We start from the raw sequence: 24314 nt of genomic DNA, 5'->3' as shown, positions 1-24314 counted from the left end.
TGAAAAAAAGAGTTGACAGCGAAGAGAGAAAAGAAGCTGAAAATGGATAATCTATCTAGCACAGTGAAATCGTGATGTAGATTTTCCTCTGGATTCCTGCGGCTATGTGTGACTGCACTAATATGATGAATGCCGTGGTTAAAACAATAATAAAGTGACACAGGCGAAAAAATCGTTGCTGCACCACTGCAATGCGCAGCTACCACAGTCGCCTTGACGGCTTCCCTTAACGGGTTTCACTCTAATGGATGTGACATCAAAATTGCGATGCTAAGCGGACAGAAAGTGATAGGTTTAGGTGTATTACGTGGCGCAGAGAAAATTCACCAAATTTGTAGTATAATACATGATAAGGGCGGGTGTAGTGTAGCTGTTATTATATCATATCATATCATAGAGGTTCCACTTCCTGCGCGATCGATTGGAGGTTCGAATCCGGAATAATAATAGGAATAAGAATAATGACTTCTCGTTGCGGACCAATTTCTCCAGCTCCGTTCTATTCGGTTCTATTCGAAAAACGCGTTCTATTCGGTTTAATCAGCTGTTGATGTTGGTGAGCAGCAGTTGATGATGCTGATGGGTTTTTGGCCCAGAGGGCGGGGCGGAGAGAAGATGACCACCTTACAACAATTTGCTGAGGCGGTGATGAATCTTAGCAGTGGTATACTCTTAGCTAGGTTTACGATTCCGAGAAGCCGGAATGTCGGATGTATCGAACTCCTCAGCTCCGCTGTGCATCGCAGTTCGACGCCCAGAGCCACCTCCACACCACTACTCGAGGCCGCAAACCGTTGTGGAGAAAATGTATGTACATCTGTATGTATGTGTGTATGTGTGTATGTGTGTATATGTGTGTATGTGTGTGTAAGCAAGTAAGATGTGATTATGTTCACGATCTTAACTTACATACGCGGAAAAAAGAACTGAGTGCGAAAGTTTGTAGAAACGTTGCGATTCGTAACAAGAAATGCACCATGCACATGAAAGATGTAGTATACATAACTGTACAAGAAAAGTCAGCAATTAAACAAATAAACCTCGTAAACGAGTGCTGAAAAGGTGACAATGTTTATACAAAAGGGAGTAGGTGAGGAGCATTTATTACCCCAGTGTTGAGCACATCTTTCTTCCGAAGTTGAACTTATGACATAGGGTGTATAAAGTTATAGATCTTTCTTTTCGCCCTATTCATCTAGTAATGCTAAGATCAAACGCTGAACAAGGTTTTATATTCAATTCTTTTTTTTTGTCGTTTTGGGTTGGAGCTCTAGAACGTCACCACATGTTTTGTTATTATCGAATATGTTAGCAGCAAAATTTGAAAAAAGAAGAAAAGTGATCATAAATCACGATGTCTTAGCCCCTAGAAGGCTGCAAAAAAGGTATTTCAAATTTGAAAAACATCAGAAGAAAGAATTTCGAAAGAGAATGCGATAACATTGTGGTTTGTGAATGCTTTAAACAAAATCCTTTCAGCCTATCTGTATAACCGAACGACTTATCACTTTCACTCCTTCCGCTCTAGTGCCAACCAAGCATTTCAGACTTTGGAATCGATAAATCGGTGCCAGACTTGTCTGGGAGGATAGAAACACACCGTTGATACCAGGGTTAAGCGTAGTGATTTGACCCGACCCTCTCCGACCCCCCACCGATATTTTGTGTCTTACGCCTGCGGCGGTGAGGACACATAGTCGCGTTCGAGTACGGTATCATTGCGAATTTAAAACCGACCATTCTCCCTCCCCTCAGGTTCGACTCGGGCTGAGCAGGTTTTTGCAAAAGAGATGGAAATTTGGAATAACTTTTAGAAAATGAAGAATTTAATTCTACACAGTTTGCAACAGTTTAGAAGTAAATTAATATTCTTATAAATTATAAATTAGTAAACAAAATTTAATGACCGAAAAAGCTCAGATTCTGTGCACACAGTTAGGTCTGGCAGCTGGCGAATAACTTCGTCATAAGAGGACAAAAAGAAAAAGTTAAGGTGGTTTTTAAGAGAAGGCCTGCCCTAAAAAATTGTCATTTTGCTGTATTTTTATAACCTCCTACTCTTTTTGGAACTTTGATGGGACGAAGTTTGAAATCTTCCGAATTTTTTTTTTTGGGTTTGTACCATCCAAATTTTGAGACAACCAGAGGATCCGGTAAAGAGAAATTTTGCACATGGGGTTTTTTTAGACCCTCCATCCGAATACATGGGTGATTTTTTAGAACGCCGTCCCATTTTTTAGAATGGAAAAAATCACCAATATCCCAATTTTAGCTCACGCACCGAAAGGTGAGTGATTTTGAATAAAATTCGATAACTCGAAGCAAATTAGAGCGGAGCAAACATCTCCGAGTATGTTGTAGCGGAAGATTTTCTCTATCAGATGCTGCATCAAGCGTTCTCCAGGGCCTTGCCGTTTTTCCAAATTTTTGACGGAACAAAGATGGGAAAAGTGCCATTTTTGCATTTCTGTCTCATCAAAATTCCAAAAAGACTAGGAGGTAGAGAAAAACAGCGATGTGGCTGATTTTTAGCGCAAACCTAGTTCTCCTAGAATTTACTTAAACTTTTTCTTTTAGTCCTCTTATAACAAGTTATTTGCGTTCTCCCAGACCCCATTGTGCACAGAATCTGAGCTTTTTTGATAATTAAATTTAGTTAAATTTACTTTTAAATTACTTAATTTACTTTTTACTGTTGTAAACTGCGTAAAATTAAATTATTCATTTTTGTTTTTGTTCCAAATTTTAGTCTCTTTTGCAGAAGCGTGCATCGGGCGGGAGTCGAACCTGCGAGGTCAATTGTCACATTGTCAGTACATTGTGCATAGTCAAGACAAAATGCTGATTCATTTTTCGTCTTTCTTGTCGCTGTACATCTCTTGTCGATTTATGCATCTCATCCTTTTTTGTCCAGCTTCACGATGTCTACGTACTTTGTAATATTATATTTTGTTATGTATGTAATTAAAAATTCTTAGTTTAATATAATATTTTGTAACGCACCTAACTGACAAATATTATTAAATATTTTGAACCTACGCAAACGGAATAAAGGCGTTGTTATGTAGCATGATATCCCCTGATCCTTCGAGGCGCTACAAAGTGGGTTTCAGGATTAAGTGGAGCCGTAAAAATATGAATCAGATGTGAAGCCAGACACACGCGATAGAAGTATGTTTATCAGCCCCAAACTCCTCTAATGACAGACTGTCGGACTCTCTGTTTTGCATACTTTTGCTTCTCCCGCTATAATTGATGAGTAAAAGTTTAAAAGTTTTATGTACTGTAGTTTTATGTAGGTCACCTTCTGTTTGGTTTGCAACGCAGCATCAAATATGCTGTTGTTATAAACAATGCATCTCCATCAGAGGTGTTCGAACAATGAAGCTCCTAGCGTTCTTTCTGAATAAGACAGCACCTAAAAGATTCATTCGAATATTGTTGAATATAGAATGAGGGCAACGTATGGAGGAGTAGACATGCGCGGAAGCACGGACCACGTAAACAGGCAGAGAGCCATTTTAGTAGTAGTTAAACATTTACCTGATCTGACTAACGATCTTTATCTCTATTTGACGTTCGAGTCACTTTATCCTATCATGACGTGCTGCACTTAATGTTGGGAAAGGAGGCGATAAAGACTTTGATTTGTAGCGATATTCGAGCGATGTGGATATAAAATCAAGCTTGAATATTCTACAAACGTTATGCTGTTGTTATAAACAGCATAACGTTTGTTATGCTGTTTATAACAGCAGCATAACGTCAGAAGGAGTGACGTACCACAGATGAATGACGGTACACTCGTCATTCGTGGAGAGAAGGTTCCGTCACGAAATGTAGGCGGTGCTGGTTTTGTTGTGCACCCACCTGTCGTCCATCTTGTCTACTCTCACGAGATCTTGTCACCTCGTCTGGCTATTCTCCGCCTCCGTCCTCTGCGCCAAAAACCCATCAGTATCATCAACTGCTACTCACCAACATCAGCAGCTGACGAATCCGAAATGGACGCGTTTTACGAGGAGCTGGAAGAAGTGATCCGCAACGAGAAGTCCTTCTACAAATTCGTCGTCAGAGACTTCAACGCAAAACTAGGAAAGGCTACAGAAGTGGAATACAGGATCGGAAGATTAGGACTAGGGGACCGGAATGAAAGTGGCAATCGTCTCGCCGGGCTGTTGTCCGCCGCTCGCCTCTTCATGGGAATTCTAATTTCGTGAAGAAAGATCGTTGTTGGTGGACATGGGAATCGCCCAATGGCGCGACTCGTGCGGAGATTGACCACATACTCACCAACCGGGGGTTGTGTCTGCTTCACGTCCCGGTAGTACCATCCTTTTGTGATGGTTCTGATCACAGTCTCCTTCGTGCGAAAATACGAGTTAGCCACACGAATTCGATTGCCTACTCGAGGACTCCTTGTCACAAAGTGACTGGCACTTGAGGAGGATCCAATCTCGTTGTGAGATGAAAATCATAACGGAGAGGTTCTACTTGAACTTTTTCCGTTCATCAACTCCTGTGACAAGCCCGATCACCCCCAGTGGTGAAGCTCCACCACGGAGTCTCCCTTTGGAAGTACGAGTCGCTATCAAGAGCATGATATCTGGCGCGGTGCACATGATGTCCACCCCTCAGAAGGAAAGGATCCCAGACCAGTAGAATTCCTAGCGAATTGTTCTTGTTTATAAGAAAAGTACCCGAGATGACTTTTGAAACTACCATCCGATATTCTTGCTGAGCGTATTACACAAAGTATTCACTGAGATCATTATCGCGCGCATATCTAGGACGCTGGATGAAGCCCAGCCTCAAGAACAAACTGGATTCCATGAAAGGTTCAGCTGCTTGGACCACATCCAGACTGTGTCGAGGATCATAGAGGTTTGCCGGGAATACCGCTTGCCCTTTGTTCTAACCTTCGTCGACTATGAGAAAGCCTTCGACAGCGTAGAAAGGAATACAATACTGTCAACGCTGGTCAATCAAGGTGTGAACGCGTTGTATGTGAGGACATTAGCCAATTGCTACGATCAATGCACCACTTGAATACAGCTTTTCCAGCGCCCCGGTAATTGGAACGATGAGATGATACTTTATAGCCGAAGTTGTTTATGGCTGCATTGTAATAGGTAATGAAATCACTTTCTTGGGAAGGAAGGGGCATACGTGTTGATGGAAGATTCCTCTCCAACCTTCGCTTTGCAGACGACATCGGTCTCTTTCCATGAAAGAAAGATGACACAGTTTTTGAAGAACACCAACTGCGAGGACAGAGGAGTACAACTAGAAGACTACCAAATCGTGGAAACTTCGTCATACGTATACCTTGGACGTTCTATGAACATGGAAAACGACTTGAAGGAAGAACTGAATAAAAGAATGAGAGCAGCATGGGCAGCATTCGCACCCGTCAGGCGAACAACTGACGGATTTCCGTGCCCATCTCGACAATTTTCCCAGCGCTCTATTACGAAGCAGAAGCCTGGGCAGACACCATTGCCACTTCTAGGAAACTACTCGTTACTCACAGAGCCGTTAAGAGATGTTTTCTGAAGTTTAGCAGACGCACACAACAGATAGCCGGTCTTCGCAGCTCCGACTTAAGAGCACTATCCCATCTTCGCGACCCAGCGGAGTATATACCGAAAGCAAAGCATAGATGATCCGATTACATTATGAAAAGAATTGATGATAGATAGACCAGAGAACGCTAGAGTGGATTCCAAGAGATGATAAACGCCTTCGAGGCAGACAGCCGACAAGATGGGGCTAATGTGTTCGCTACACGGATGGACCAGCGGCGAGCTGAACTGGATACGGCTTAATGACCTCATCAAGGTCACTCATGAAACATGAGAACATTTAGGATGATAATAGCGAGTGAACGAAACGAGTTGAAGAGCTGCTGGGGCCCACGCGTCCAGTGAAGACAGGCCATCTAATTATCCAAGTAAGTAAGAAGGCAATCTTGAAAGGTTTTGCGGCATACTTGCTGCTGGTGTCAGCACTACATCGGAGGAATATTCAAACTTGATTTTGCAACTATCTTCCTCCTATACCACCACAGTACAGCTTTTCTCGCCTTCTCTCTTAACAATTAACATGGAACGACATGCTGGGATTAATAATAATAATGGATTAATTAATATAATATGCATACACTATCTGCTGGGATTGACGAAAGATTCCTGATCAGGTTAAAAGTAGAAACACCGAACTGCCCCGTTTTTTACAGTCTGATTAAAACGCATAAGCTTTCAAGTAACGACCTACGCTCAACGTCAGCGGAGACATATAAAATAAGGCCAATAATAAATTGCGTAGGAGGGCCAACAGACCGTTTCCCTTGGTTTCTAAATAGAATTGTGAGTCAACTACTACCAAAGTGTCTTCTCATCTATCGAGCAGTTCACAATTCCTTGAACGTCTTAAAAATGCAAGATTCGAAAAAAATTGTGTCATGGAGTCATTTGACGTGACGTCTTTCTACACAAATTTTCAAACCAAACAGGCGTTACAAGCGTTATCTGAAATGCTAGATAGACACGGCCGTAGTATAGAAACTAAGCAAGCAACGTATAATGATCCTGATCAACGAATGCATCCAGTGCAACATTTTTAAATGGTCAGGAAAATTTTTCTCTCAAATAAGAGGACTTGCTATGGGCCAAAGGTTTGCTCCAGATCTTGCCGTTTGCTTTATGAACAGAATAGAACAACCAGTGATTGAATGTCATCCACAGATGTACTGCCGTTATATTGATGATTGCTTCATTATAACATCAACGCAATCCGAAATGGACGAATGCTTTAGAACTTTGAATGAACGATCGCAGTACATAAAACTCACTCGAGAACAACCAAAAGGTGGTTGGCTGCCTTATTTAAATGCTCAAATAAAACTAAACAATGGCATTGCAAGTGTGAAATGGTATCGCAAGGAAAGCTGGAAAAACACACTGATAAACGCAAAGTCAGCCCATCCTAATGGCATGAAAAAGGCAATTATCCGAAATATGACCAAAACAGCAACAGCAATGTGCACAGGGGGTAGAGAACGGGAAGAATCACTAAAACTAGCCACAAGCATAGCTAGTTCAAACGGTTACTCGAGATTGAAATCTAACATCCAATCGAATTACGAACAACACAGTGAGGATCCCACGTGAAGGTAGAATTCCTTTGTGCATCCCCTGCATCTCGTCTCTGACTCCTTAACTGCTGCTATACACCGGAGTCTTCTGCAAGCACAGCTGCAAGATGATGTTGTGTATAGAAGAGGGATACAGGATAGGAAGATTTAGACTAGGGGACCGGAATGAAAATCGCAATCGTCTCGCTGGGCTGTTGTCCGCCGCTCGTCTCTTTCGTAAGAATTCTGTTTTCATAAAGAAAGATCATCGTTGGTGGACATGGGAATGGCCCAATGGCGCAACTGGTGCGGAGGTCGACCACATAGTCACAAACCGGTGTTGTTGTCTACTTCACGTATCGGCGTCTCCTTCGTGCAAAAACACGAATTAGCCACACGAAGTCGCCTACGACGACTGCGTTCTCGAGGACTCCTTATCCCAAGGTGACTGGCACATCGAGGAGGACCCAAACGTGGATTACGAGGTGCTGCTCTGAGGATTACGAGCGTGTGCTAAACGAGCCTTGAAGCTGCGCACGGAAACACTTGGATCGAATTTCGAATATCACCAAGGAGTTGTTCGAAAGAAGAAGGACTTTGAGGCTTGATTCGAATGCATCGCACATTAAACGGTTAGTAGCAAACACTAGCTGCAGAAACGCGTTGCAGGAGGATCTTTTGAAATACAGGCAGAAAAAGATTCTGGAAGAAGCTCAAGGAAGTCTGAAGAAGTGATGTACGGATCTCTGCGAATATAATATTCCGTTAGCAGCCTTCTTGAGCGGGTTTCGCACCTCTTCTCGTCATCAGATGGAAATCATTACAGAGAGATGCAACTCGAACTTCTTCCATTCATCAACTCCTGTGTCAAGCCCGATCATCCTCACTAGTAAAGCTTTACCACGGATTCCCAATTTGGAAGAAATGAATGGAGCGCGGTTCACATGACCTCCTACCTTCAAAAAGAAAGGATCCCAGGCCAGTGGAATCCCTTTCTCACGCGCATAATCTACAGCGTAGAAGCGAATGCAATACTGTCAGCGCTGGTCGATCAAGGTGTGGACGTGTCGCATGTGAGGACATTAGCCAATTGCTACGATCAATGCACCACTTGAATACAGCTTTTCCAGCGCCCCTCACCACATCCATAAGAAAGGTGGTAATTGGTACGACAAGGTGGTACTATATCGCCACAGCTGTTCACGGCTGCATTGTAATGGATAATTAAATCACTTTCTCGGGAAGAAAGGGAAATACGTGTTGATGGAAGATTTCTTTGCAATTTTCGATTCACGGACGACATCGTTCTCTTTTCGAGAAGTACCAATGAAGCAGAAACAATGATCAAGGAACTGAACGAAGCAAGGAAAATAATAGGACTGCGAATAAACAGAAAGAAGACACAATTCATGAAGAACGCCTACTGCGAGGACGGAAGAGCACAACCTAAAGGCTCCCAAATCGTGGAAACATCGTCATACGTATACCTCGGACGTTCTATGAATATGGAAAACGACTTGAAGGAAGAACTGAATAGAAGGATTAGAGCAGCGTGGGCAGCATTTGCACCCGTCAGAGATGCTACAGACCTAGAGCTACGAACTGACAGACTAAAATTTCCGTGCCCATATGTTTGACTCGACAGTTCTTTTAGCGCTCTATCACGCAGCGGAGACGTGGACAGACACCGCTGCCACGTCCAGAAAGCTACTTCCAGAGCTTTTGCAAGATGTATTCTGAAGTTTAATCTGCGCACACAACACCTAGCTGGTCTCTTCTGCTCGAACAATGTTTTGTCTTCACGACCAAGCGGAGTATATTTCGAAAGCAGAGCATAGATGGGCAAGTTACATTATGAGAAGAATCCACAATAGATGGGCTTAAAGAAGGTTGGAGTGGAACTCAAGAGATGATAAATGCCCTCGAGGGAGACCACCGAGGAAATGGAGTGATGTGTTCGCTACACGGATGGCCCAGCTGGAGCACAGCTCGGGGACCTCGTCAACGTCACTCGCAAAACCTGAGAACATCTTGGATGACAATGGCGAGGGAGCGAAACGAGTGGAAGAGATGCTGGGCCCCCACTTCCAGTGAAGACGGGTCATCTAATTATCCAAGTAAGTAAGAAGGCAATCTTGAAAGGTTTTGCGGCATACTTGCTGCTGGTGTCAGCACTACATCGGAGGAATATTCAAACTTGATTTTGCAACTATCTTCCTCCTATACCACCACAGTACAGCTTTTCTCGCCTTCTCTCTTAACAATTAACATGGAACGACATGCTGGGACGAAATGACCTGAACGTCATCATCATACTGCCAAAGATAAAGATCCTTCGTCAGACCATGTAAACATCTAGATACTACTAAAGCGACTCTCTGCATGCGTGTATCGAATTTCTGAATAAGCCGTCTGGCAAGTCCTGAATCACTACTCAGACTGAATCTGCAAAAAGAACAGAAGGAGGAAGAGCATGCGACCTCACTCCTTGCTGGTCCAGTCTCTATGTTTTTGACACCATCGCAATTTGGTGCGAACTCGTTGTGTCTGCGGGTGTCAGCCGAACACAATATACGGGTTCTCGGGCAAAGAAAGGTTGTCTCCGGCCATGTTCTAATGCAGAACACTACCAGAATGCAAAATAACCGCTTGCTGATTGACACCCGCTGCCTTTCCCCATTCCTTCAACTGCCTCATGTGGCAGGGCCGGGAGACCTCTCGCAAGATGGTCCCGCACTTTCATTTATTTCCACAGAGTTGCTGATATGTTATGTTACTTCACTTTTCTCATCCTTAAATTTTGCACACCAGTGTTAATATAGGGACTAAGCGCGCTATTATGCAGCATGCTATAAACATCCTCCTATAACAAGGACTGGATGGTACTAAACTTCTTTGTTAACGGTTTTCTTTAAAGAATGCGCTCTACTTGAGATAAAAGAAATAGTCGTAACAACGCGCGAGCGCCGCCCGACCCGACGTGGGGCATCGTAGCCAGCAAGCACTAAGCGTGATGTACCTTGTTTCATGTGTGCACCCCCAAAAATAATAGTTTCTTTCTCTGCTCGGCTTTTTCTCTCTCATTACGCAGTGAGGTTCCCACAATCATTACAACTCATCGCGTGTAGTTTCATTTCGGAGAAATAGAAAACTATATCAGTACTTCCCAAACTCGACGTTCTTTGAGTTATAGATTAGAGATTAGATTATAGAAGAAGCGTTTTGAAAAAATGAACAAATATTATTATTAATAAACTTGTTGATAAGAAACTTCACAATTTCTGAGAAGAGATAACACGAAGGAGAGAACTGGTAATCGAAGAGACTAAGAAATTAAGGGCAGTGTCTAAAGTTAAATACAAACTTGTTGTTCTTATTCTGCTGCTAACAGTGACCGCAGTGATTATTCATTGTGCCGTGAGTGAGTAATTAGATCTGGCCTATATTTGGTTACAGTTACAATCCCTAGATTAATTAGAGGCATCACAGTCGGCTGGTAGCGAGGTTACGTGGCGCGTCCCCACGTGCCGGATAGGACGTTAATTGCGAATCTAAAGCGACGTAATGCCTGCCCGCAGATGGGTTCAGGGGATGGACTCCGTGTTTCTGCTGTGCCAGGACCGGCACATAATACTTCTGTATCCCGCACATCGGTCCGGCCAAAAGCCTGCAGTCGAGTGACTGGAATGTGCAAGGTAGGAGGTTTGAAGTCGCCTTACAGATGAGCTCCACCTGTCCTCTCTGGAAGGACGATAAGTTCTTCTTAAACTTATGGGACTTCATTTCTCCAAAAGTTGGTGGAGTTGGTGTCGTCGACAACACGAATATGGCAATAAACATCACTGTATCTGTTATCTGTGTCTGTATCATTGGTTTTAAATTTTTATGCAAAACACAGTAATAGAAAAGAGTCTCCTGATTCCAGAGGAAATCCAGGTACGGTAGCGCCAGGTAGGAGGGGATTGCAGGAGTCATGTAGGCTACCGAAATGGAAAAGGACTAGGATGCCGATCTGTAATTATAACGCACGTACGCTTGCATCGGAAGCGGCCATCGAAGATCTGATGATGCAAGCCAAGAAGATCAAGTACTTGGTAGAATTGGAAGGAAATCCACTATGAGCTCCTCCCGTCGGGCTGATCACTCAGTTTGGACCCATAGTTACCACATTGAAGCAGACAATAATCAGATGTGGTCAGAATTGATCAATGGGAAAGGTGATGTGTTCCATCAAGATAACGCCAGGCCGCACACATCTTTTACGGAGTGTCAGAAGCTACGAGAGCTTGAATGAGTGATTATACCGCACTCTACGCATAGGTCAGACCAATCATCAAGCATCTATCCCTTTTTCAAGCATTTTCAAAATTTTCCTGATCGTACAAAACTGACCTCAAGAGAAGCTTATTAAAATGAGGTCAAGTTTTTTGCCAGTAAGGACGAGGACTTCTTCAGTTGCAGCATTATGAAATTGCCATCAAAATAGACAAACGTTGTCGAACCAAACGCATATGTTAATCTGAATGGGCTATTCCCAACTATGTTAGTTTCATCGTCGAAATAAAACAAAGAAAACGCGCAGAACTTTTTACTTCACCTAATATTTCTACCCACGGATCTCCCTTACTAGAGGAATCACAGCGGGTTAGTCGCGAGGCTACGTGGCGGGTTCCTGGGGGGCGGATAGGGGGCTAATCGCGGACCAAAAGCTACTTTGTGCTTGCCCAGAGACGCAGGTGGATTCAGGGGATGGACTCCTTGTTTCTGCTGAGCCAAGACTGACTTATGATATCCTTGTATCCTGCACGTCGGTCCGGCCAAAAGCCTGCAATCAAGTGAGTGGGAGGTGCAAGGGAGGCGGTTTGGAGTCGCCTCCAACAAATAAGCTCCACATATCCACTCCGGGAGAACGGAAGTTCTCCCAGAAACTCATGGGACTAGAGGCTTGCAACCTGCTCATGGGTTTTAAAATTTTATGCAAAACACAGCAACGAAAAAGAGTCTCCTGATTCTGGAGGAAAGCCTGGTACGGTAGCGCCAGGTAGGACGGGGTTGCAGGAGTCATGTAGGCTACCGAAACGGAAAAGGACTAGGATGGCGATCTGTACTTATAACGCACGTACGCTTGCATCGGAAGCGGCCATCGAAGACCTGATGATGCAAGCCAAGAAGATCAAGTACGACGTCATCGGACTGACGGAGACGAGACGACATCACCCTCTCAACGCCGTATATGAATCTGGAGAAGAACTGTTCTTAGGAACATGCGACAGTAGAGGTGTTGGTGGAGTTGGCGTCCTCGTCAACACGAAAACGGGAAAGAACATCGACTCCTTCGAACAACTTACGACCCGAATCGGACGTCTGTGGATGAGAAGATGTGGTCCAACACCAGCTTTGACTATCTTCGTCGCCTATGCACCAACATCAAGCTACGAAGAAGAAGTCAAAGCTTTCTATATGGACCTGGAGAAGTTCTACCGAGAAGATCATGCCTTCTACAAGGTCATAATTTGGGATTTCAACGCCAAAGTTGGCCCAAAAAGAACGCATGAGGAACTTCACATCAGGACCCACGGCCTGCAATGGATTGACCAGGGCAGAGGCTCTCCGAGTTCATCATGACGACTAAGACCATCCATGGGAACTCGCAACACAAGAAGCCGTCCTCTCTACGCTGGACGTGGGAGTCACCCGGTGGAGGGTACCGTAATGAAATAGACTACATCATCGTCAGTGAAAGGTTCTGCCTGACGGAGGACGCTGTTGTACCAAAGTTCTATACGGGATCGGACCATCGCCTCCTCCGAAGAAGATTTTCCCTCACAAGGAGAGCAAAGAAAGCCGCCAAGTTCAGAGAGAGAAATCCCAAGGCTATCATCAACTGGGATCTCTTTGCTACGCTAGCCGGCTTTTGGGAAGATTCCGCAATCGACGAGGAATATGACCGGCTTGTTGAACACCTGTCACGACCGCGCGAAGTCGGCTGAGAGTTTTAAAACCACCAAGAGACGCCTGTCTCTTGAAACTCTTGAGCTGATACGCCAGCGTTGAGCAGTACGAGTCGCAGGGAACCAAGAACTCACGTCCGAGCTCGCAAGGCTTTGCAGAGGCGATAAAGAAAGACCTTAAAAAGAGAAGAGCAGAAGTGCTGGCTGAAGCTGCAGAGGCGGGGAAAGCCATCCGCTATGCCCGTCGAGACTTCGCCAATCGCTACTCGGATGACTGCTCTCCGGAACCCAAAGGGAACTGCCATTGCATCGAGAAGGGAGATGGAGAAAATCATCTACGACTTCTACTCTGATCTGTTCGACAGCCATGTCCACTTGCCTCCTCACCATCAAAGGGAAGACGGACATGTCATTCCAGAGGTTCTCCCGTCCGAAATACGACATGCTATCATATCGGTGAAAAATCGTACGGCACCCGGTCCCGACAGAATAAGACCAGAACACCTGAAAAACCTTTCGCCAGTACTCATCAACACCCTGGCGAGGCTCTTTCACGTTACCTGTCGGAATGCAAAGTTCCTAAACAGTGGAAGGCCAACAAGACCGTGTTGTTTTGTGAAAAGGGAGATCCACATGACATCTTCAATTATCGCCCAATCTGCTTACTGTCCGACATCTACAAGCTCTTTACAAGAGTGGTCCTTAATAGGATTGAAAAAGACTTGGGTGAAGGACAGCCATGCGAGCAAGCAGGATTTTGAAAAGGATTCAGCACGATTGACCACATTCACACTGTTTCGAAACTCATCGAGGTATCACGAGAGTACAAGGTACCGCTCTGTCCCACCTTTATCGACTTGAAGAAGGCCTTCGACTCAGTTGAGACGGAAGCGATCGTGGAAGCTTTGGGCAACCAAGGCGTCCCTACTCAGTACATAAAGGTACTTCGAGAGTTGTACAGTAACTTCACGACCGGAATTTCGCCATTCTACAAGAACATCATCATTGACGTGAAGAAAGGTGTCCGACAGGGTGATACAATTTCACCCAAAATATTCGCAGTCACCCTCGAGAACGCGATGCGAAAGTTGGAATGGGACGACATGGGAATGAAGGTTGATGGTCGGTAACTACACCATTTACGCTTTGCTGATGACATCGTACTGATAACACCTAGCATCAGCCAAGCGGAACGAATGCTGACCGAATTCGATGAAACATGTGGATGCATCGGTCTTGAGCTGAATATACAAAAGACGATGTTCATGCGGAACGGATGGGTCTCGGATGCCCCATTTACGCTCAACGGAACGAACATATCCGAATGCACCAGCTACGTTTATCTGAGTCGGGAACTGAACATGATGAACGACCTGACCACCAAGCTGGGCAGGAGGAGACGAGCGGCTTGGGGAGCGTATAAAAGCATCGAGGATGTCGTGAAAAAGACCAGAAACACCCTGCTCCGTGCTCACCTCTTCAACACCATCGTACTTCCTGCTTTGACCTAGAAGACCAGGAAGAAAACGCGGTGAGCGTCATTGAACGCGCATTTGAGAGAGTGATGTTAGCAGTATCCCGTTCCACGCAAGTAAGGGACGGGATTCGAAGTTCTCTCCTACGTTAGCGATCAAAGATTAAAGACGCCGCCGCGTTTGCCAAGGAAAATAAAATAAGGTGGGCCGGACACGTGATGCGCGTTAACGACAACCGTTGGACCATAGCCGTGAGCGACTGCGTTCTGTGCGATATTAAGCGCACTACAAGAAGACCGGCGACCCGATGGTCAGATTTCTTCACGAAGTCTTTGAAAGAAAATTATGATGCTCTTCGTGAACCACGCGAAAGGAGGATTCACTGGGCTACTCTGGCACACGATCGGGACAAATGGAACAATTACTGGCGCCCGCTCAACAGTTCGAAGATCAGCGGGAGTCAAGGTGATCAAGGTGACCAATATTTCTACAAGAAAAAGAGCAGGATGATTTGTTGCTAGCAGCAGAAATAAGATTAATTCTCTGGTTTAAATTTACAATAAGTGCCACTAATTCAGGCTTTATTGACTACTGAGAGCTAATGAAGCGGGCATAACAGGTCTGCAAGTTCGGTGTTGTGGGGTTAGCCGGAAGTTCCAACTGGGTACTGTAATACATGTACACGTCCGTAAGAGAATAGCTCCGTTACCATAGAGCGTCATAGTAGAGCAAAAGTACAATCGAAATACTTTTAAAACAATTTAAAGATTTGTCTTTTGAGTCATATCCTCTCCGTTTAACTCTTAGACCAGCGTTACATGAGAGGGCATGAAAAGCGTGTACGAAACTCCTACATATTTACAGCAAACATCTGTGGATATCTACTCCGTATGCACACCATCGCAGTGGACGATGGTACGACCAACTTCCGCACCTGTTTACGCCGGCTATCCACGTTTCCACTGTGCACATCACACTGATGAGAGTTATCCATAAATAATTTCATTGGTTGAGCTGTATTTAAATTTACATTAATTAAAGGTAAATACCGATTTTCTGCTATCTTTGTCATTGAATAATTTCTCATGAGATTCGAGCTTGTTTTTCTCTAGTCTTCATTTACCGACGCTTATAAAAAATCTAGAAAATCATTACCTAACATCAATTCGATGTAATATCGATCAAAATGTTCACTCATCGCTTGGATAAAGGTTGATGCTATGCTCAATACTGGTTCGGACTGACTCAAAAGTCACTTTCTCCCTGTAACGTTACTATTGTTTTCTGCAGGTACAGTAGTGAAGTCGCCTTAAAAGCACTGCATGTTATGTTTTGCTGCACTCTGGATTATCTCTATATTTGCGACATATAACATGTAACTGGCCATTGCCGCTGTTGTTAGATATGGTTCAACACAGACATCTGAGGAGAGGTTAAGTGTAATCAAACTGCACTCTATTTCTTTTACATTTCACGGTCAGTTTCGTCGGACAGGCGGGTGGAGGGATGGGCGGATGGGCAGACGGACGGACGGATCCGACCAAACTGACCATGAAATGTATACGATACATACATGCATACATACATACACTCAACTCCAACAAGCCGCCCTGTCTGGGCTTCTGCGAAATCTCTGTGCGCCTTTTGCTGCACTGCAGGAAGCGCGCATGAGAGATCTGCCCGTCATCAGCATTGAAAATTACACCATTTACTGCGGCGACGTTGATGAGAACAAAGTAAGTGGCTGCGCGAAAGTTGTGAGGAACGATTACAACAACCTCATGGAGGAATTTGGATCAAGGTCTCTAGATGCGTTTTGTACGACCGTGGGATCGCAGAGGACGTGAACTCTGGATCGCAGAGGACGTGAACTCTGGATCGCAAGTGCTCACACACCTACGGAAACCGCTGAGGACAACAATAAGGGCGCCTTCTATGATGAACCCAATGCGTTGATGTCTAAAATACCAAGGCAACAGGTGGTCATTGTCCGAATCGACGCAAATGCGAAGATGGGACTCGAACAGCAATCCTATGTGTTAGGAAAAGGGTATTACCCAGCGAAGCGCACGTCGTACAACAATGACCATCTGGTCCACTTATGCGAACAGACGGGCATCATCATCGCTTGCACGTTTAAGAGGAATCATCGACGCCATCAGCTCACGTGGCAGGGGTCAACCGTTTTAACGCCTGAAAAGCAGCACATGTGGAACATGAGGACTCTTCAACTCGACTACGATCTGACGAAGAACATTCCTCAGTCAGATATCCAAAAATCTAGGGCTGTTTTTAACGTCTCGTTCGACTCTGACCACCGTCTAGTTCTTCTCAGCTTCAAGATATGGTTCTACAAGAGAAACCGAGGAGTTCCTCTTTAACCGAAAATCGACATGGCAGCTCTGAAAAACGAAGAATGCAGAACGAAATTCCACCAACGTGTGTCTATTCATGTAGGAGTACAGACCAGGAAGAAGCTTAGAGATGCGGATTCCTTCACAAAGTGTATCCAGGACGCTGCAAAGGAAACACTCCTGGTTCTATTGCCGCAAAAGAAACTTGCCTTTGCATCTGCGAAAACAAAATTCACGTACAATTCTGTATGTGTCGTGTGCAGCACTTCAACCAGGAAAAGCGTCTTAGAAGGAAGCTGCGTCGTCAACTGCAACAAGACCACAATAACGAGTGGACGTCGAGAACGATGGAGTTTGAAAATGCTTGGGAGGACAAGAACTCGCGGAAAGCTTATGCTTTACTAGAACAGTATAGCGCCAAAATGAAAAGATGTTCCCCTGTCCTTGTCTTAGCCCCCCCCCCCCCCCCCTAGAAATGAAGAATGAAAAATCTAGTGGAGACGATATCCTGGACTGACTTATTAAGCATCGCGAAGAAACAACGCGCGACGAGCAAGCTGGCTTTCGCCCTGGTCGATAAACGACTGATCAGGTGTTCATTTTGAGGAGCGTGATTGAAGTCTGGCAGCGGTCTTCGAAGCCGATGTAATTAGCGTTACTGGACTTCGACTCCTCATCGAGGCCGTCTTCTCAACGCGCTCCGCGCCGATGGAGTAGCAGGAAAGTTCGTTCGCTTGCCTGATGACATGAATCAACAAAGAACTGCTGTAGTTCGAACGCCAGCCGGATGTACAACACCGTTTGAGGTGTTAACTAGAGTAAGACAAGGGGCCGTAGTAGGACCCTTCTTGTTCAATTTCGCCATCGATGACATTATGCGAAGAACAGTAGATCAGTGTCCTGCCGATGTCATCTAGCACCATCAGGACGCCCCTTGACCGATCTCGAGTACGCTGACGATGTTGTCATACTTGCGGAAAGCAATACGAAACTTCAACATGTTGTCAACCTTGTATCGAAACTGGCTGCAGCCTATAGACTACGTCTGCGCCCTAATAAGTGCAAGCAGATGTGGATCTCTTCGAGATCTCGAACAGGAATCAGGGTTGGACGGACAACCGATATAACTATATAACCGTCGATGAGTTCTGTTGCCTGGGCTGTACGCTGAAGAACAACGGCAGCTACAAGAAAGATACTCAGCAAAGATGCGGTAAGGCCACTTCTGCAGTTAACTTCTTAACGAAATACCTGTGGTCGACCACCAACGAAATCAAGCTGTGGGTTTGTCTATATTCAATTCGCCCTATCATGATGTACGCAGTGGGCAGCACCGTCTGCGGTGGTGGAAAGGCTTGACTGCACGGAACGAAAGCTGCTTAGACGGCTACTTGGCTACTTTTGGCACAGGGTATGCCACAATGAAGATCTTTACTTAGAAATTGATGTGGTATAGCGGCGGATGACACGTGGAAGATATCAACGTCTTGCACCGCCATCGAAAGTGGATAAAGTAAATCGTCTTTGCTTTTTTGGTCATATGTTAAGGAGACCGGCAGATCGCCTTGTTCAACGAATTCCGAGGAGTTTGTCGGGTTCAAGCTGGAAGAAAGCCACCTGGCCGTTTTTGGCCAGTTCTGAACTGAGGTAGTGAAAGAGGACCTGAGTACACTCGGCATGGATAGGCAGTTCAGGCGAGACTTAAGGTTTCGCAGAATATAGAATAGCGACGAATGGATTGATTCTGTGCAAGCTCTCGCAGAAGATCGAGAAGGTTGGGCAGAGCTATGTTCAAGGACGGCACACCTCCGCGAAGGTGAGGGGAATCGCGTCAAGCGATGACATCAGTCTGCCGATTAAGTCAAGTAACTCATGCATATACATAGACATATACATAAAGATAGACATATACATATACATTTACATTTACATATACATACATACATATACATACAATGTCGGTAGTTAATGCCGGTAATGTCAGTCGTTCCTGAAGTTCAAACATGTCACTTTAGTCAAATTTACAAAATCGTCAGAGTCATGGAGTTATAGCTATAAGAGATCAAATTGTTCGCAATATTATGTAGATTACGAATATGTAACTATAATTTCACTTTTCGAAAAATATGTTCACGTCAAAAATCACATATCTTGGGGCGCAATTATCTCGGGGTCAGCCTTGTTAATGTGTAACCTCAGGTAATGGTTTCAGAAACTGTTTCCCTGATAGGTTTTGAAAATTCTAATGACATTCAATCGGTAGAGCTCGCAACTATATTGATGTGTAGATAATAAAGATCAAATTGAGGCGAGTTATGAAAAAAAGACGCAAAAGACGCGGATTCGCGTCTGTCTCGTCTTATGTCGAAGAATTAGCGATCCTATTCTATGTACATGTAGATATACGTATACGTTCACACAGATATATATGCATAATTATATGTGTGTATGTACAAAGATTACATGCATATAAACATATACGTACATACGTAGGCATATATATATATATATATATATTCGACCTCTGAAAGATGAAATGCTTGGTTTGCACTAGGGCGGTTTCGAACCCTCGACCGTGTGGCTACAACGGACCTCTAACCGACTGCGCCACATCCGCCCAAGTCATTCCATAGGCCAACACAGGTTCCAAAACCTCAACGATTACGAATTCTAGTAAAACGCGTTGGCGCATCCTGAGTGGATTGATACGTCAGTGACTTTATCCTTTATATATATATATATATATATGCACATGTATATATATATATATATATATATATATATATATATATGCATATGTACATATGCATGTCAATTCTCCCAGTTACTACTGATTTTTTATCTGTCATTCCTTTTTCTGTCTTCCCTTTTTGTTCTTCTTTAGCACTTCCTTTATTGCCTAATTCTCCCTTCCTCTACTCTAGTGTACTTCTTCCAGTTTTCTGTATTACAATCATGTTTGTCTGCGTTCTAGATTATTTCAGCCCACATAGTTGCGATCGTTCTACACCTTTATTTTTAGAAATCTCTTCAATTCTGCGCTTGTTTTATTTTCATCGTGATGGGAATGAATTTAAGCGGGTTTTTATTTGAACACTGATGAGATCTTTTGCTTCACTGATGTGGGTTACTTGAGGAGGTGTCTCCTCATATAATCTATAGAATGATAAACTAGTGTTTATTGCCATACCGGGGAGGAGAAACGAGAAGCTTTGCCGAAAAGAATTTCAGGAATTGTATTTATCAAACACAAGGAATTTTGAGGAATATCGGAGTTTCTCTCAAAGAGGTTGAAGTTTTTTTCCAAACTCTCAAGAATGCAGAATTTAAGAAAAGAACTTCTTTTCCAAGCATGAAAATTGTCTACATGGTAAAACATGACGTGGAAAATAAGTGGTGCGTGTAAAGAGTGTTCCGGAGGATTTCCGATCATGCCTCGGAAGAGCAATTAGCAAGGTGCGTATTCTAAAGAGATTCACCTTTGCTGCTACTTAAATAGCTGACTCTGCTTATCTACCGCTAATCACACGCTACGTTACCGGCTCAGATATAACTCATGAGCTACAGAACTGTTTTGGAGAATCAGACACATCTACTAGAATTTTGTGGTGTAAGGTGAACTTGTAACTGTACCAGAAACAAGAGAAACTCTCACGTGAAATATGAGTGAAGAATGTATCTAATAACTTCCCGTACACGAATATTATGTATGCCGAAAGTTTCGTCAAAACGTAACATTCCAGCTTTCAAAAGTAACGGGAGTCAGGATTACCGTTATCCTGTAAGTCCCAATGTTTTTCTTCGCATAATTTGTTTTCGGGCGGGGGGAATTCTGTGCCTCTCACCTCATGGAAAAAAAGACTTCATTTTATAAGATTTCTAGACTTCCCGAAGGTAGTATCTAGAAAACATACTTCCTTTCTCTTATTACAACACCACGCAAAATGACTTGCATCTTTAACTACATTGTTCTTTATTCTCTTCGATAATTTCGACAACTCACTGCATTCCTCTTTACATACTTCCTTATCCCATTTCTTTTATTTCTTTGGATCCCTATGGCCAGAGTGGCATCTAAAACGGTTGTCTGCGTCTCCGTGAAAGACTAGAGCGATCTCGTCGAGATATGTTCGTGTATGCCCCGACATATCTACTGGACACGTGAGGCATTGCCGGAGAAGCCGCCGGGACCCTCTTTACCATTCCCCCAAAATTAGTCTAAATATGTCCACAGATCTGAGATGTCGAAGAATTAGTCGCCAACAGAAATTCACTTCAGCAAGTGTGTTCCGCGACTATCTTTCTCAGCACATCCTCAGGAATGTTTGCCTTCAGAACAGCATTTTCACTCTCCAGTCGAAAAACCTGAAACAGTCATCCATTTTGGACTTCCTGTTCCTACTTCGATAGAGTGAGTTCCAGTAACAGTAAGAATAATAGTAAAGTACATGTTGACTCAAATAAATTAATTAAATAAATTACGTACTATTTTGTGTTACCCTGTTGCATGCTGATATTCCACTTTGTAATTTCCATAACTTTTTTTTCTGTTTGGCGCTAGAAGACATGTGTTTTCAAACATTCTTCTGATCACTCTTGCTCATACGTGTACATGGATTCGAATTCATCTTCATATGCAGTAAAAAAGGATAAAGTGCACGTCGCTATTCAATCTCTACGGTGATCCACTCACCGTAGAGATTGAATAGCGACGTGGACTCACGCGTTCGAACACAATTCGGAATTGTTTGAGGTTTACGAACGTGTAGCTATCATATACAGTGACTTGCGGGGGCTAGCCAGTGTGTCAAGTCAGTGTTTCTGTTCTTGCAGACAAGTCTATCAACCGCTAATGATGAAAAACTTGGTAGGGACCACGTGGTTTCGAACCACTGATGGACCTTGCAGTCACAGTCGAACCCCTTACTGACTGCGCTATACCCGCCTCGTACTATACTGTACACATTGTTAGAAAATATTACTGTAGTATGGGCGGGTGGATGTTATGGTCTGGCGCAGTTTATCCGCATCTTCGCCGAGGTGAGTCGTCCTTGCACATATTTCAGCCAATCCCGTTCGATGTTTCGATGGAGCTCGCGATCTGCCCATCCATCGCTGATCCATATTCTGTCAGATGTTTCGCCTCGCCTAAACAGCCCGTCGATTCCAAGTTTTCTCACATATTCCTTCACCACCTCCGTCGAAAACTTTCTTCCATTTCCAGGTGGTTTTCTTCAAGTTAGATTTGGAAGCATCCTTAAGACAACTATGATAAGGCGATCTGGTAGTCTCCTTACAATGTGACCAACAAACTGATGACGGTTTTTTTTGCGACTCTTAAAGGGCAGAGCAGGATATTGATGTTTTCCTCGCATCATGAGGCGGTATACTATATCCAATTCTGAGTAAAGTTCTTCGCTATGGCACACCGTTGGGGATGGAGCTCGACCAAACCCATTTCTATAAGGAGTTTAGTGCAAAACTGGGCTTAGCGCATCTTCGCTGAATGTCTCTCTCATACCTGCCATCTTTTTTCAGCGCGCAGCTCAAGTAAGAGAACTTGTCCTCAGGTACAGTAGGTTGCCCGTTCACCCTGATTACTGTTTAGGGTCAGATCATTTGTGATCACCTTGATCACCTTGACTCCCGCTGATCTTCGAACTGTTGAGCGGGCGCCAGTAATTGTTCCATTTGTCCCGATCGTGTGCCAGAGTAGCCCAGTGAATCCTCCTTTCGCGTAGTTCACGAAGAGCATCATAATTTTCTTTCAAAGACTTCGTGAAGAAATCTGACCATCGGGTCGCCGGTCTTCTTGTAGTGCGCTTAATATCGCACAGAACGCAGTCGCTCACGGCTATGGTCCAACGGTTGTCGTTAACGCGCATCACGTGTCCGGCCCACCTTATTTTATTTTCCTTGGCAAACGCGGCGGCGTCTTTAATCTTTGATCGCTAACGTAGGAGAGAACTTCGAATCCCGTCCCTTACTTGCGTGGAACGGGATACTGCTAACATCACTCTCTCAAATGCGCGTTCAATGACGCTCACCGCGTTTTCTTCCTGGTCTTCTAGGTCAAAGCAGGAAGTACGATGGTGTTGAAGAGGTGAGCACGGAGCAGGGTGTTTCTGGTCTTTTTCACGACATCCTCGATGCTTTTATACGCTCCCCAAGCCGCTCGTCTCCTCCTGCCCAGCTCGGTGGTCAGGTCGTTCATCATGTTCAGTTCCCGACTCAGATAAACGTAGCTGGTGCATTCGGATATGTTCGTTCCGTTGAGCGTAAATGGGGCATCCGAGACCCATCCGTTCCGCATGAACATCGTCTTTTGTATATTCAGCTCAAGACCGATGCATCCACATGTTTCATCGAATTCGGTCAGCATTCGTTCCGCTTGGCTGATGCTAGGTGTTATCAGTACGATGTCATCAGCAAAGCGTAAATGGTGTAGTTACCGACCATCAACCTTCATTCCCATGTCGTCCCATTCCAACTTTCGCATCGCGTTCTCGAGGGTGACTGCGAATATTTTGGGTGAAATTGTATCACCCTGTCGGACACCTTTCTTCACGTCAATGATGATGTTCTTGTAGAATGGCGAAATTCCGGTCGTGAAGTTACTGTACAACTCTCGAAGTACCTTTATGTACTGAGTAGGGACGCCTTGGTTGCCCAAAGCTTCCACGATCGCTTCCGTCTCAACTGAGTCGAAGGCCTTCTTCAAGTCGATAAAGGTGGGACAGAGCGGTACCTTGTACTCTCGTGATACCTCGATGAGTTTCGAAACAGTGTGAATGTGGTCAATCGTGCTGAATCCTTTTCAAAATCCTGCTTGCTCGCATGGCTGTCCTTCACCCAAGTCTTTTTCAATCCTATTAAGGACCACTCTTGTAAAGAGCTTGTAGATGTCGGACAGTAAGCAGATTGGGCGATAATTGAAGATGTCATGTGGATCTCCCTTTTCACAAAACAACACGGTCTTGTTGGCCTTCCACTGTTTAGGAACTTTGCATTCCGACAGGTAACGTGAAAGAGCCTCGCCAGGGTGTTGATGAGTACTGGCGAAAGGTTTTTCAGGTGTTCTGGTCTTATTCTGTCGGGACCGGGTGCCGTACGATTTTTCACCGATATGATAGCATGTCGTATTTCGGACGGGAGAACCTCTGGAATGACATGTCCGTCTTCCCTTTGATGGTGAGGAGGCAAGTGGACATGGCTGTCGAACAGATCAGAGTAGAAGTCGTAGATGATTTTCTCCATCTCCCTTCTCGATGCAATGGCAGTTCCCTTTGGGTTCCGGAGAGCAGTCATCCGAGTAGCGATTGGCGAAGTCTCGACGGGCATAGCGGATGGCTTTCCCCGCCTCTGCAGCTTCAGCCAGCACTTCTGCTCTTCTCTTTTT

At 44.4% G+C, this 24314-nt stretch overlaps 11 protein-coding genes across 15 annotated transcripts in view; 9 read left to right on the top strand and 2 right to left on the bottom strand.

The window, feature by feature from the left end:
* Window positions 1-2845, top strand: part of RB195_024429 (uncharacterized protein) — a gene marked incomplete at both ends in the record, with an annotated part of 30112 nt that extends 27267 nt beyond the window's left edge. Inside the window, one exon of the mRNA XM_064212199.1 lies at window positions 2762-2845. Coding sequence (XP_064068080.1) covers window positions 2762-2845 — 84 coding nt within the window. The remainder of the gene's footprint in view (window positions 1-2761) is intronic.
* Window positions 2846-3788: 943 nt separating this feature from the next.
* RB195_024428 (uncharacterized protein) lies at window positions 3789-4220 on the top strand (the record flags this gene model as incomplete). The annotated part of the gene is made up of 1 exon (XM_064212198.1): window positions 3789-4220. One exon carries the CDS (start codon window positions 3789-3791, stop codon window positions 4218-4220), a length of 432 nt encoding a protein of 143 aa, XP_064068079.1.
* A 955-nt stretch (window positions 4221-5175) lies between these two features.
* On the top strand, window positions 5176-5556 carry RB195_024427 (uncharacterized protein; the record flags this gene model as incomplete). 2 transcript variants are annotated; one of them, XM_064212197.1, is made up of 1 exon in its annotated part: window positions 5176-5556. In XM_064212197.1, the coding sequence occupies one exon, from the start codon at window positions 5176-5178 to the stop codon at window positions 5554-5556; it is 381 nt and encodes a 126-aa protein (XP_064068077.1). The 2 variants fall into 2 exon arrangements, with proteins under 2 accessions (XP_064068077.1, XP_064068078.1); XM_064212196.1 differs by having other exon boundaries at window positions 5239-5556.
* A 1109-nt stretch (window positions 5557-6665) lies between these two features.
* RB195_024426 (uncharacterized protein) lies at window positions 6666-7172 on the top strand (the record flags this gene model as incomplete). The annotated part of the gene is made up of 1 exon (XM_064212195.1): window positions 6666-7172. One exon carries the CDS (start codon window positions 6666-6668, stop codon window positions 7170-7172), a length of 507 nt encoding a protein of 168 aa, XP_064068076.1.
* Window positions 7173-8475: 1303 nt separating this feature from the next.
* Window positions 8476-8772, top strand: RB195_024425 (uncharacterized protein; the record flags this gene model as incomplete). Its single annotated transcript, XM_064212194.1, has 1 exon — window positions 8476-8772. One exon carries the CDS (start codon window positions 8476-8478, stop codon window positions 8770-8772), a length of 297 nt encoding a protein of 98 aa, XP_064068075.1.
* A 1941-nt stretch (window positions 8773-10713) lies between these two features.
* Window positions 10714-11256, top strand: RB195_024424 (uncharacterized protein; the record flags this gene model as incomplete). Its single annotated transcript, XM_064212193.1, has 2 exons — window positions 10714-10830; window positions 11104-11256. The coding sequence occupies 2 exons, from the start codon at window positions 10714-10716 to the stop codon at window positions 11254-11256; spliced, it is 270 nt and encodes an 89-aa protein (XP_064068074.1).
* A 973-nt stretch (window positions 11257-12229) lies between these two features.
* RB195_024423 (uncharacterized protein) lies at window positions 12230-13125 on the top strand (the record flags this gene model as incomplete). Of its 2 annotated transcripts, XM_064212192.1 has the most annotated exons (2): window positions 12230-12667; window positions 12739-13125. In XM_064212192.1, 2 exons carry the CDS (start codon window positions 12230-12232, stop codon window positions 13123-13125), a joined length of 825 nt encoding a protein of 274 aa, XP_064068072.1. The 2 variants fall into 2 exon arrangements, with proteins under 2 accessions (XP_064068072.1, XP_064068073.1); XM_064212191.1 differs by having other exon boundaries at window positions 12230-12760.
* A 198-nt stretch (window positions 13126-13323) lies between these two features.
* Window positions 13324-14597, top strand: RB195_024422 (uncharacterized protein; the record flags this gene model as incomplete). 2 transcript variants are annotated; one of them, XM_064212190.1, is made up of 3 exons in its annotated part: window positions 13324-13784; window positions 13859-14212; window positions 14270-14597. In XM_064212190.1, the coding sequence occupies 3 exons, from the start codon at window positions 13324-13326 to the stop codon at window positions 14595-14597; spliced, it is 1143 nt and encodes a 380-aa protein (XP_064068070.1). The 2 variants fall into 2 exon arrangements, with proteins under 2 accessions (XP_064068070.1, XP_064068071.1); XM_064212189.1 differs by having other exon boundaries at window positions 13324-13916; window positions 14048-14212; window positions 14264-14597.
* A 1631-nt stretch (window positions 14598-16228) lies between these two features.
* On the top strand, window positions 16229-16942 carry RB195_024421 (uncharacterized protein; the record flags this gene model as incomplete). The annotated part of the gene is made up of 2 exons (XM_064212188.1): window positions 16229-16362; window positions 16423-16942. The coding sequence occupies 2 exons, from the start codon at window positions 16229-16231 to the stop codon at window positions 16940-16942; spliced, it is 654 nt and encodes a 217-aa protein (XP_064068069.1).
* A 4248-nt stretch (window positions 16943-21190) lies between these two features.
* On the bottom strand, window positions 21191-22673 carry RB195_024420 (uncharacterized protein; the record flags this gene model as incomplete). Its single annotated transcript, XM_064212187.1, has 2 exons — window positions 21191-21280; window positions 22554-22673. The coding sequence occupies 2 exons, from the start codon at window positions 22671-22673 to the stop codon at window positions 21191-21193; spliced, it is 210 nt and encodes a 69-aa protein (XP_064068068.1).
* A 309-nt stretch (window positions 22674-22982) lies between these two features.
* RB195_024419 (uncharacterized protein) lies at window positions 22983-24256 on the bottom strand (the record flags this gene model as incomplete). 2 transcript variants are annotated; one of them, XM_064212185.1, is made up of 3 exons in its annotated part: window positions 22983-23316; window positions 23368-23532; window positions 23664-24256. In XM_064212185.1, the coding sequence occupies 3 exons, from the start codon at window positions 24254-24256 to the stop codon at window positions 22983-22985; spliced, it is 1092 nt and encodes a 363-aa protein (XP_064068066.1). The 2 variants fall into 2 exon arrangements, with proteins under 2 accessions (XP_064068066.1, XP_064068067.1); XM_064212186.1 differs by having other exon boundaries at window positions 22983-23310; window positions 23368-23721; window positions 23796-24256.
* Window positions 24257-24314: the final 58 nt, after the last annotated feature.

Source organism: Necator americanus, chromosome X (assembly GCF_031761385.1).
Source record: "Necator americanus strain Aroian chromosome X, whole genome shotgun sequence".
In the NCBI taxonomy this organism is placed as follows: Eukaryota; Metazoa; Nematoda; class Chromadorea; order Rhabditida; family Ancylostomatidae; genus Necator; species Necator americanus.
Note: the sequence above shows the minus strand (reverse complement) of the source record. Positions and strands in the feature narration are given on the sequence as shown.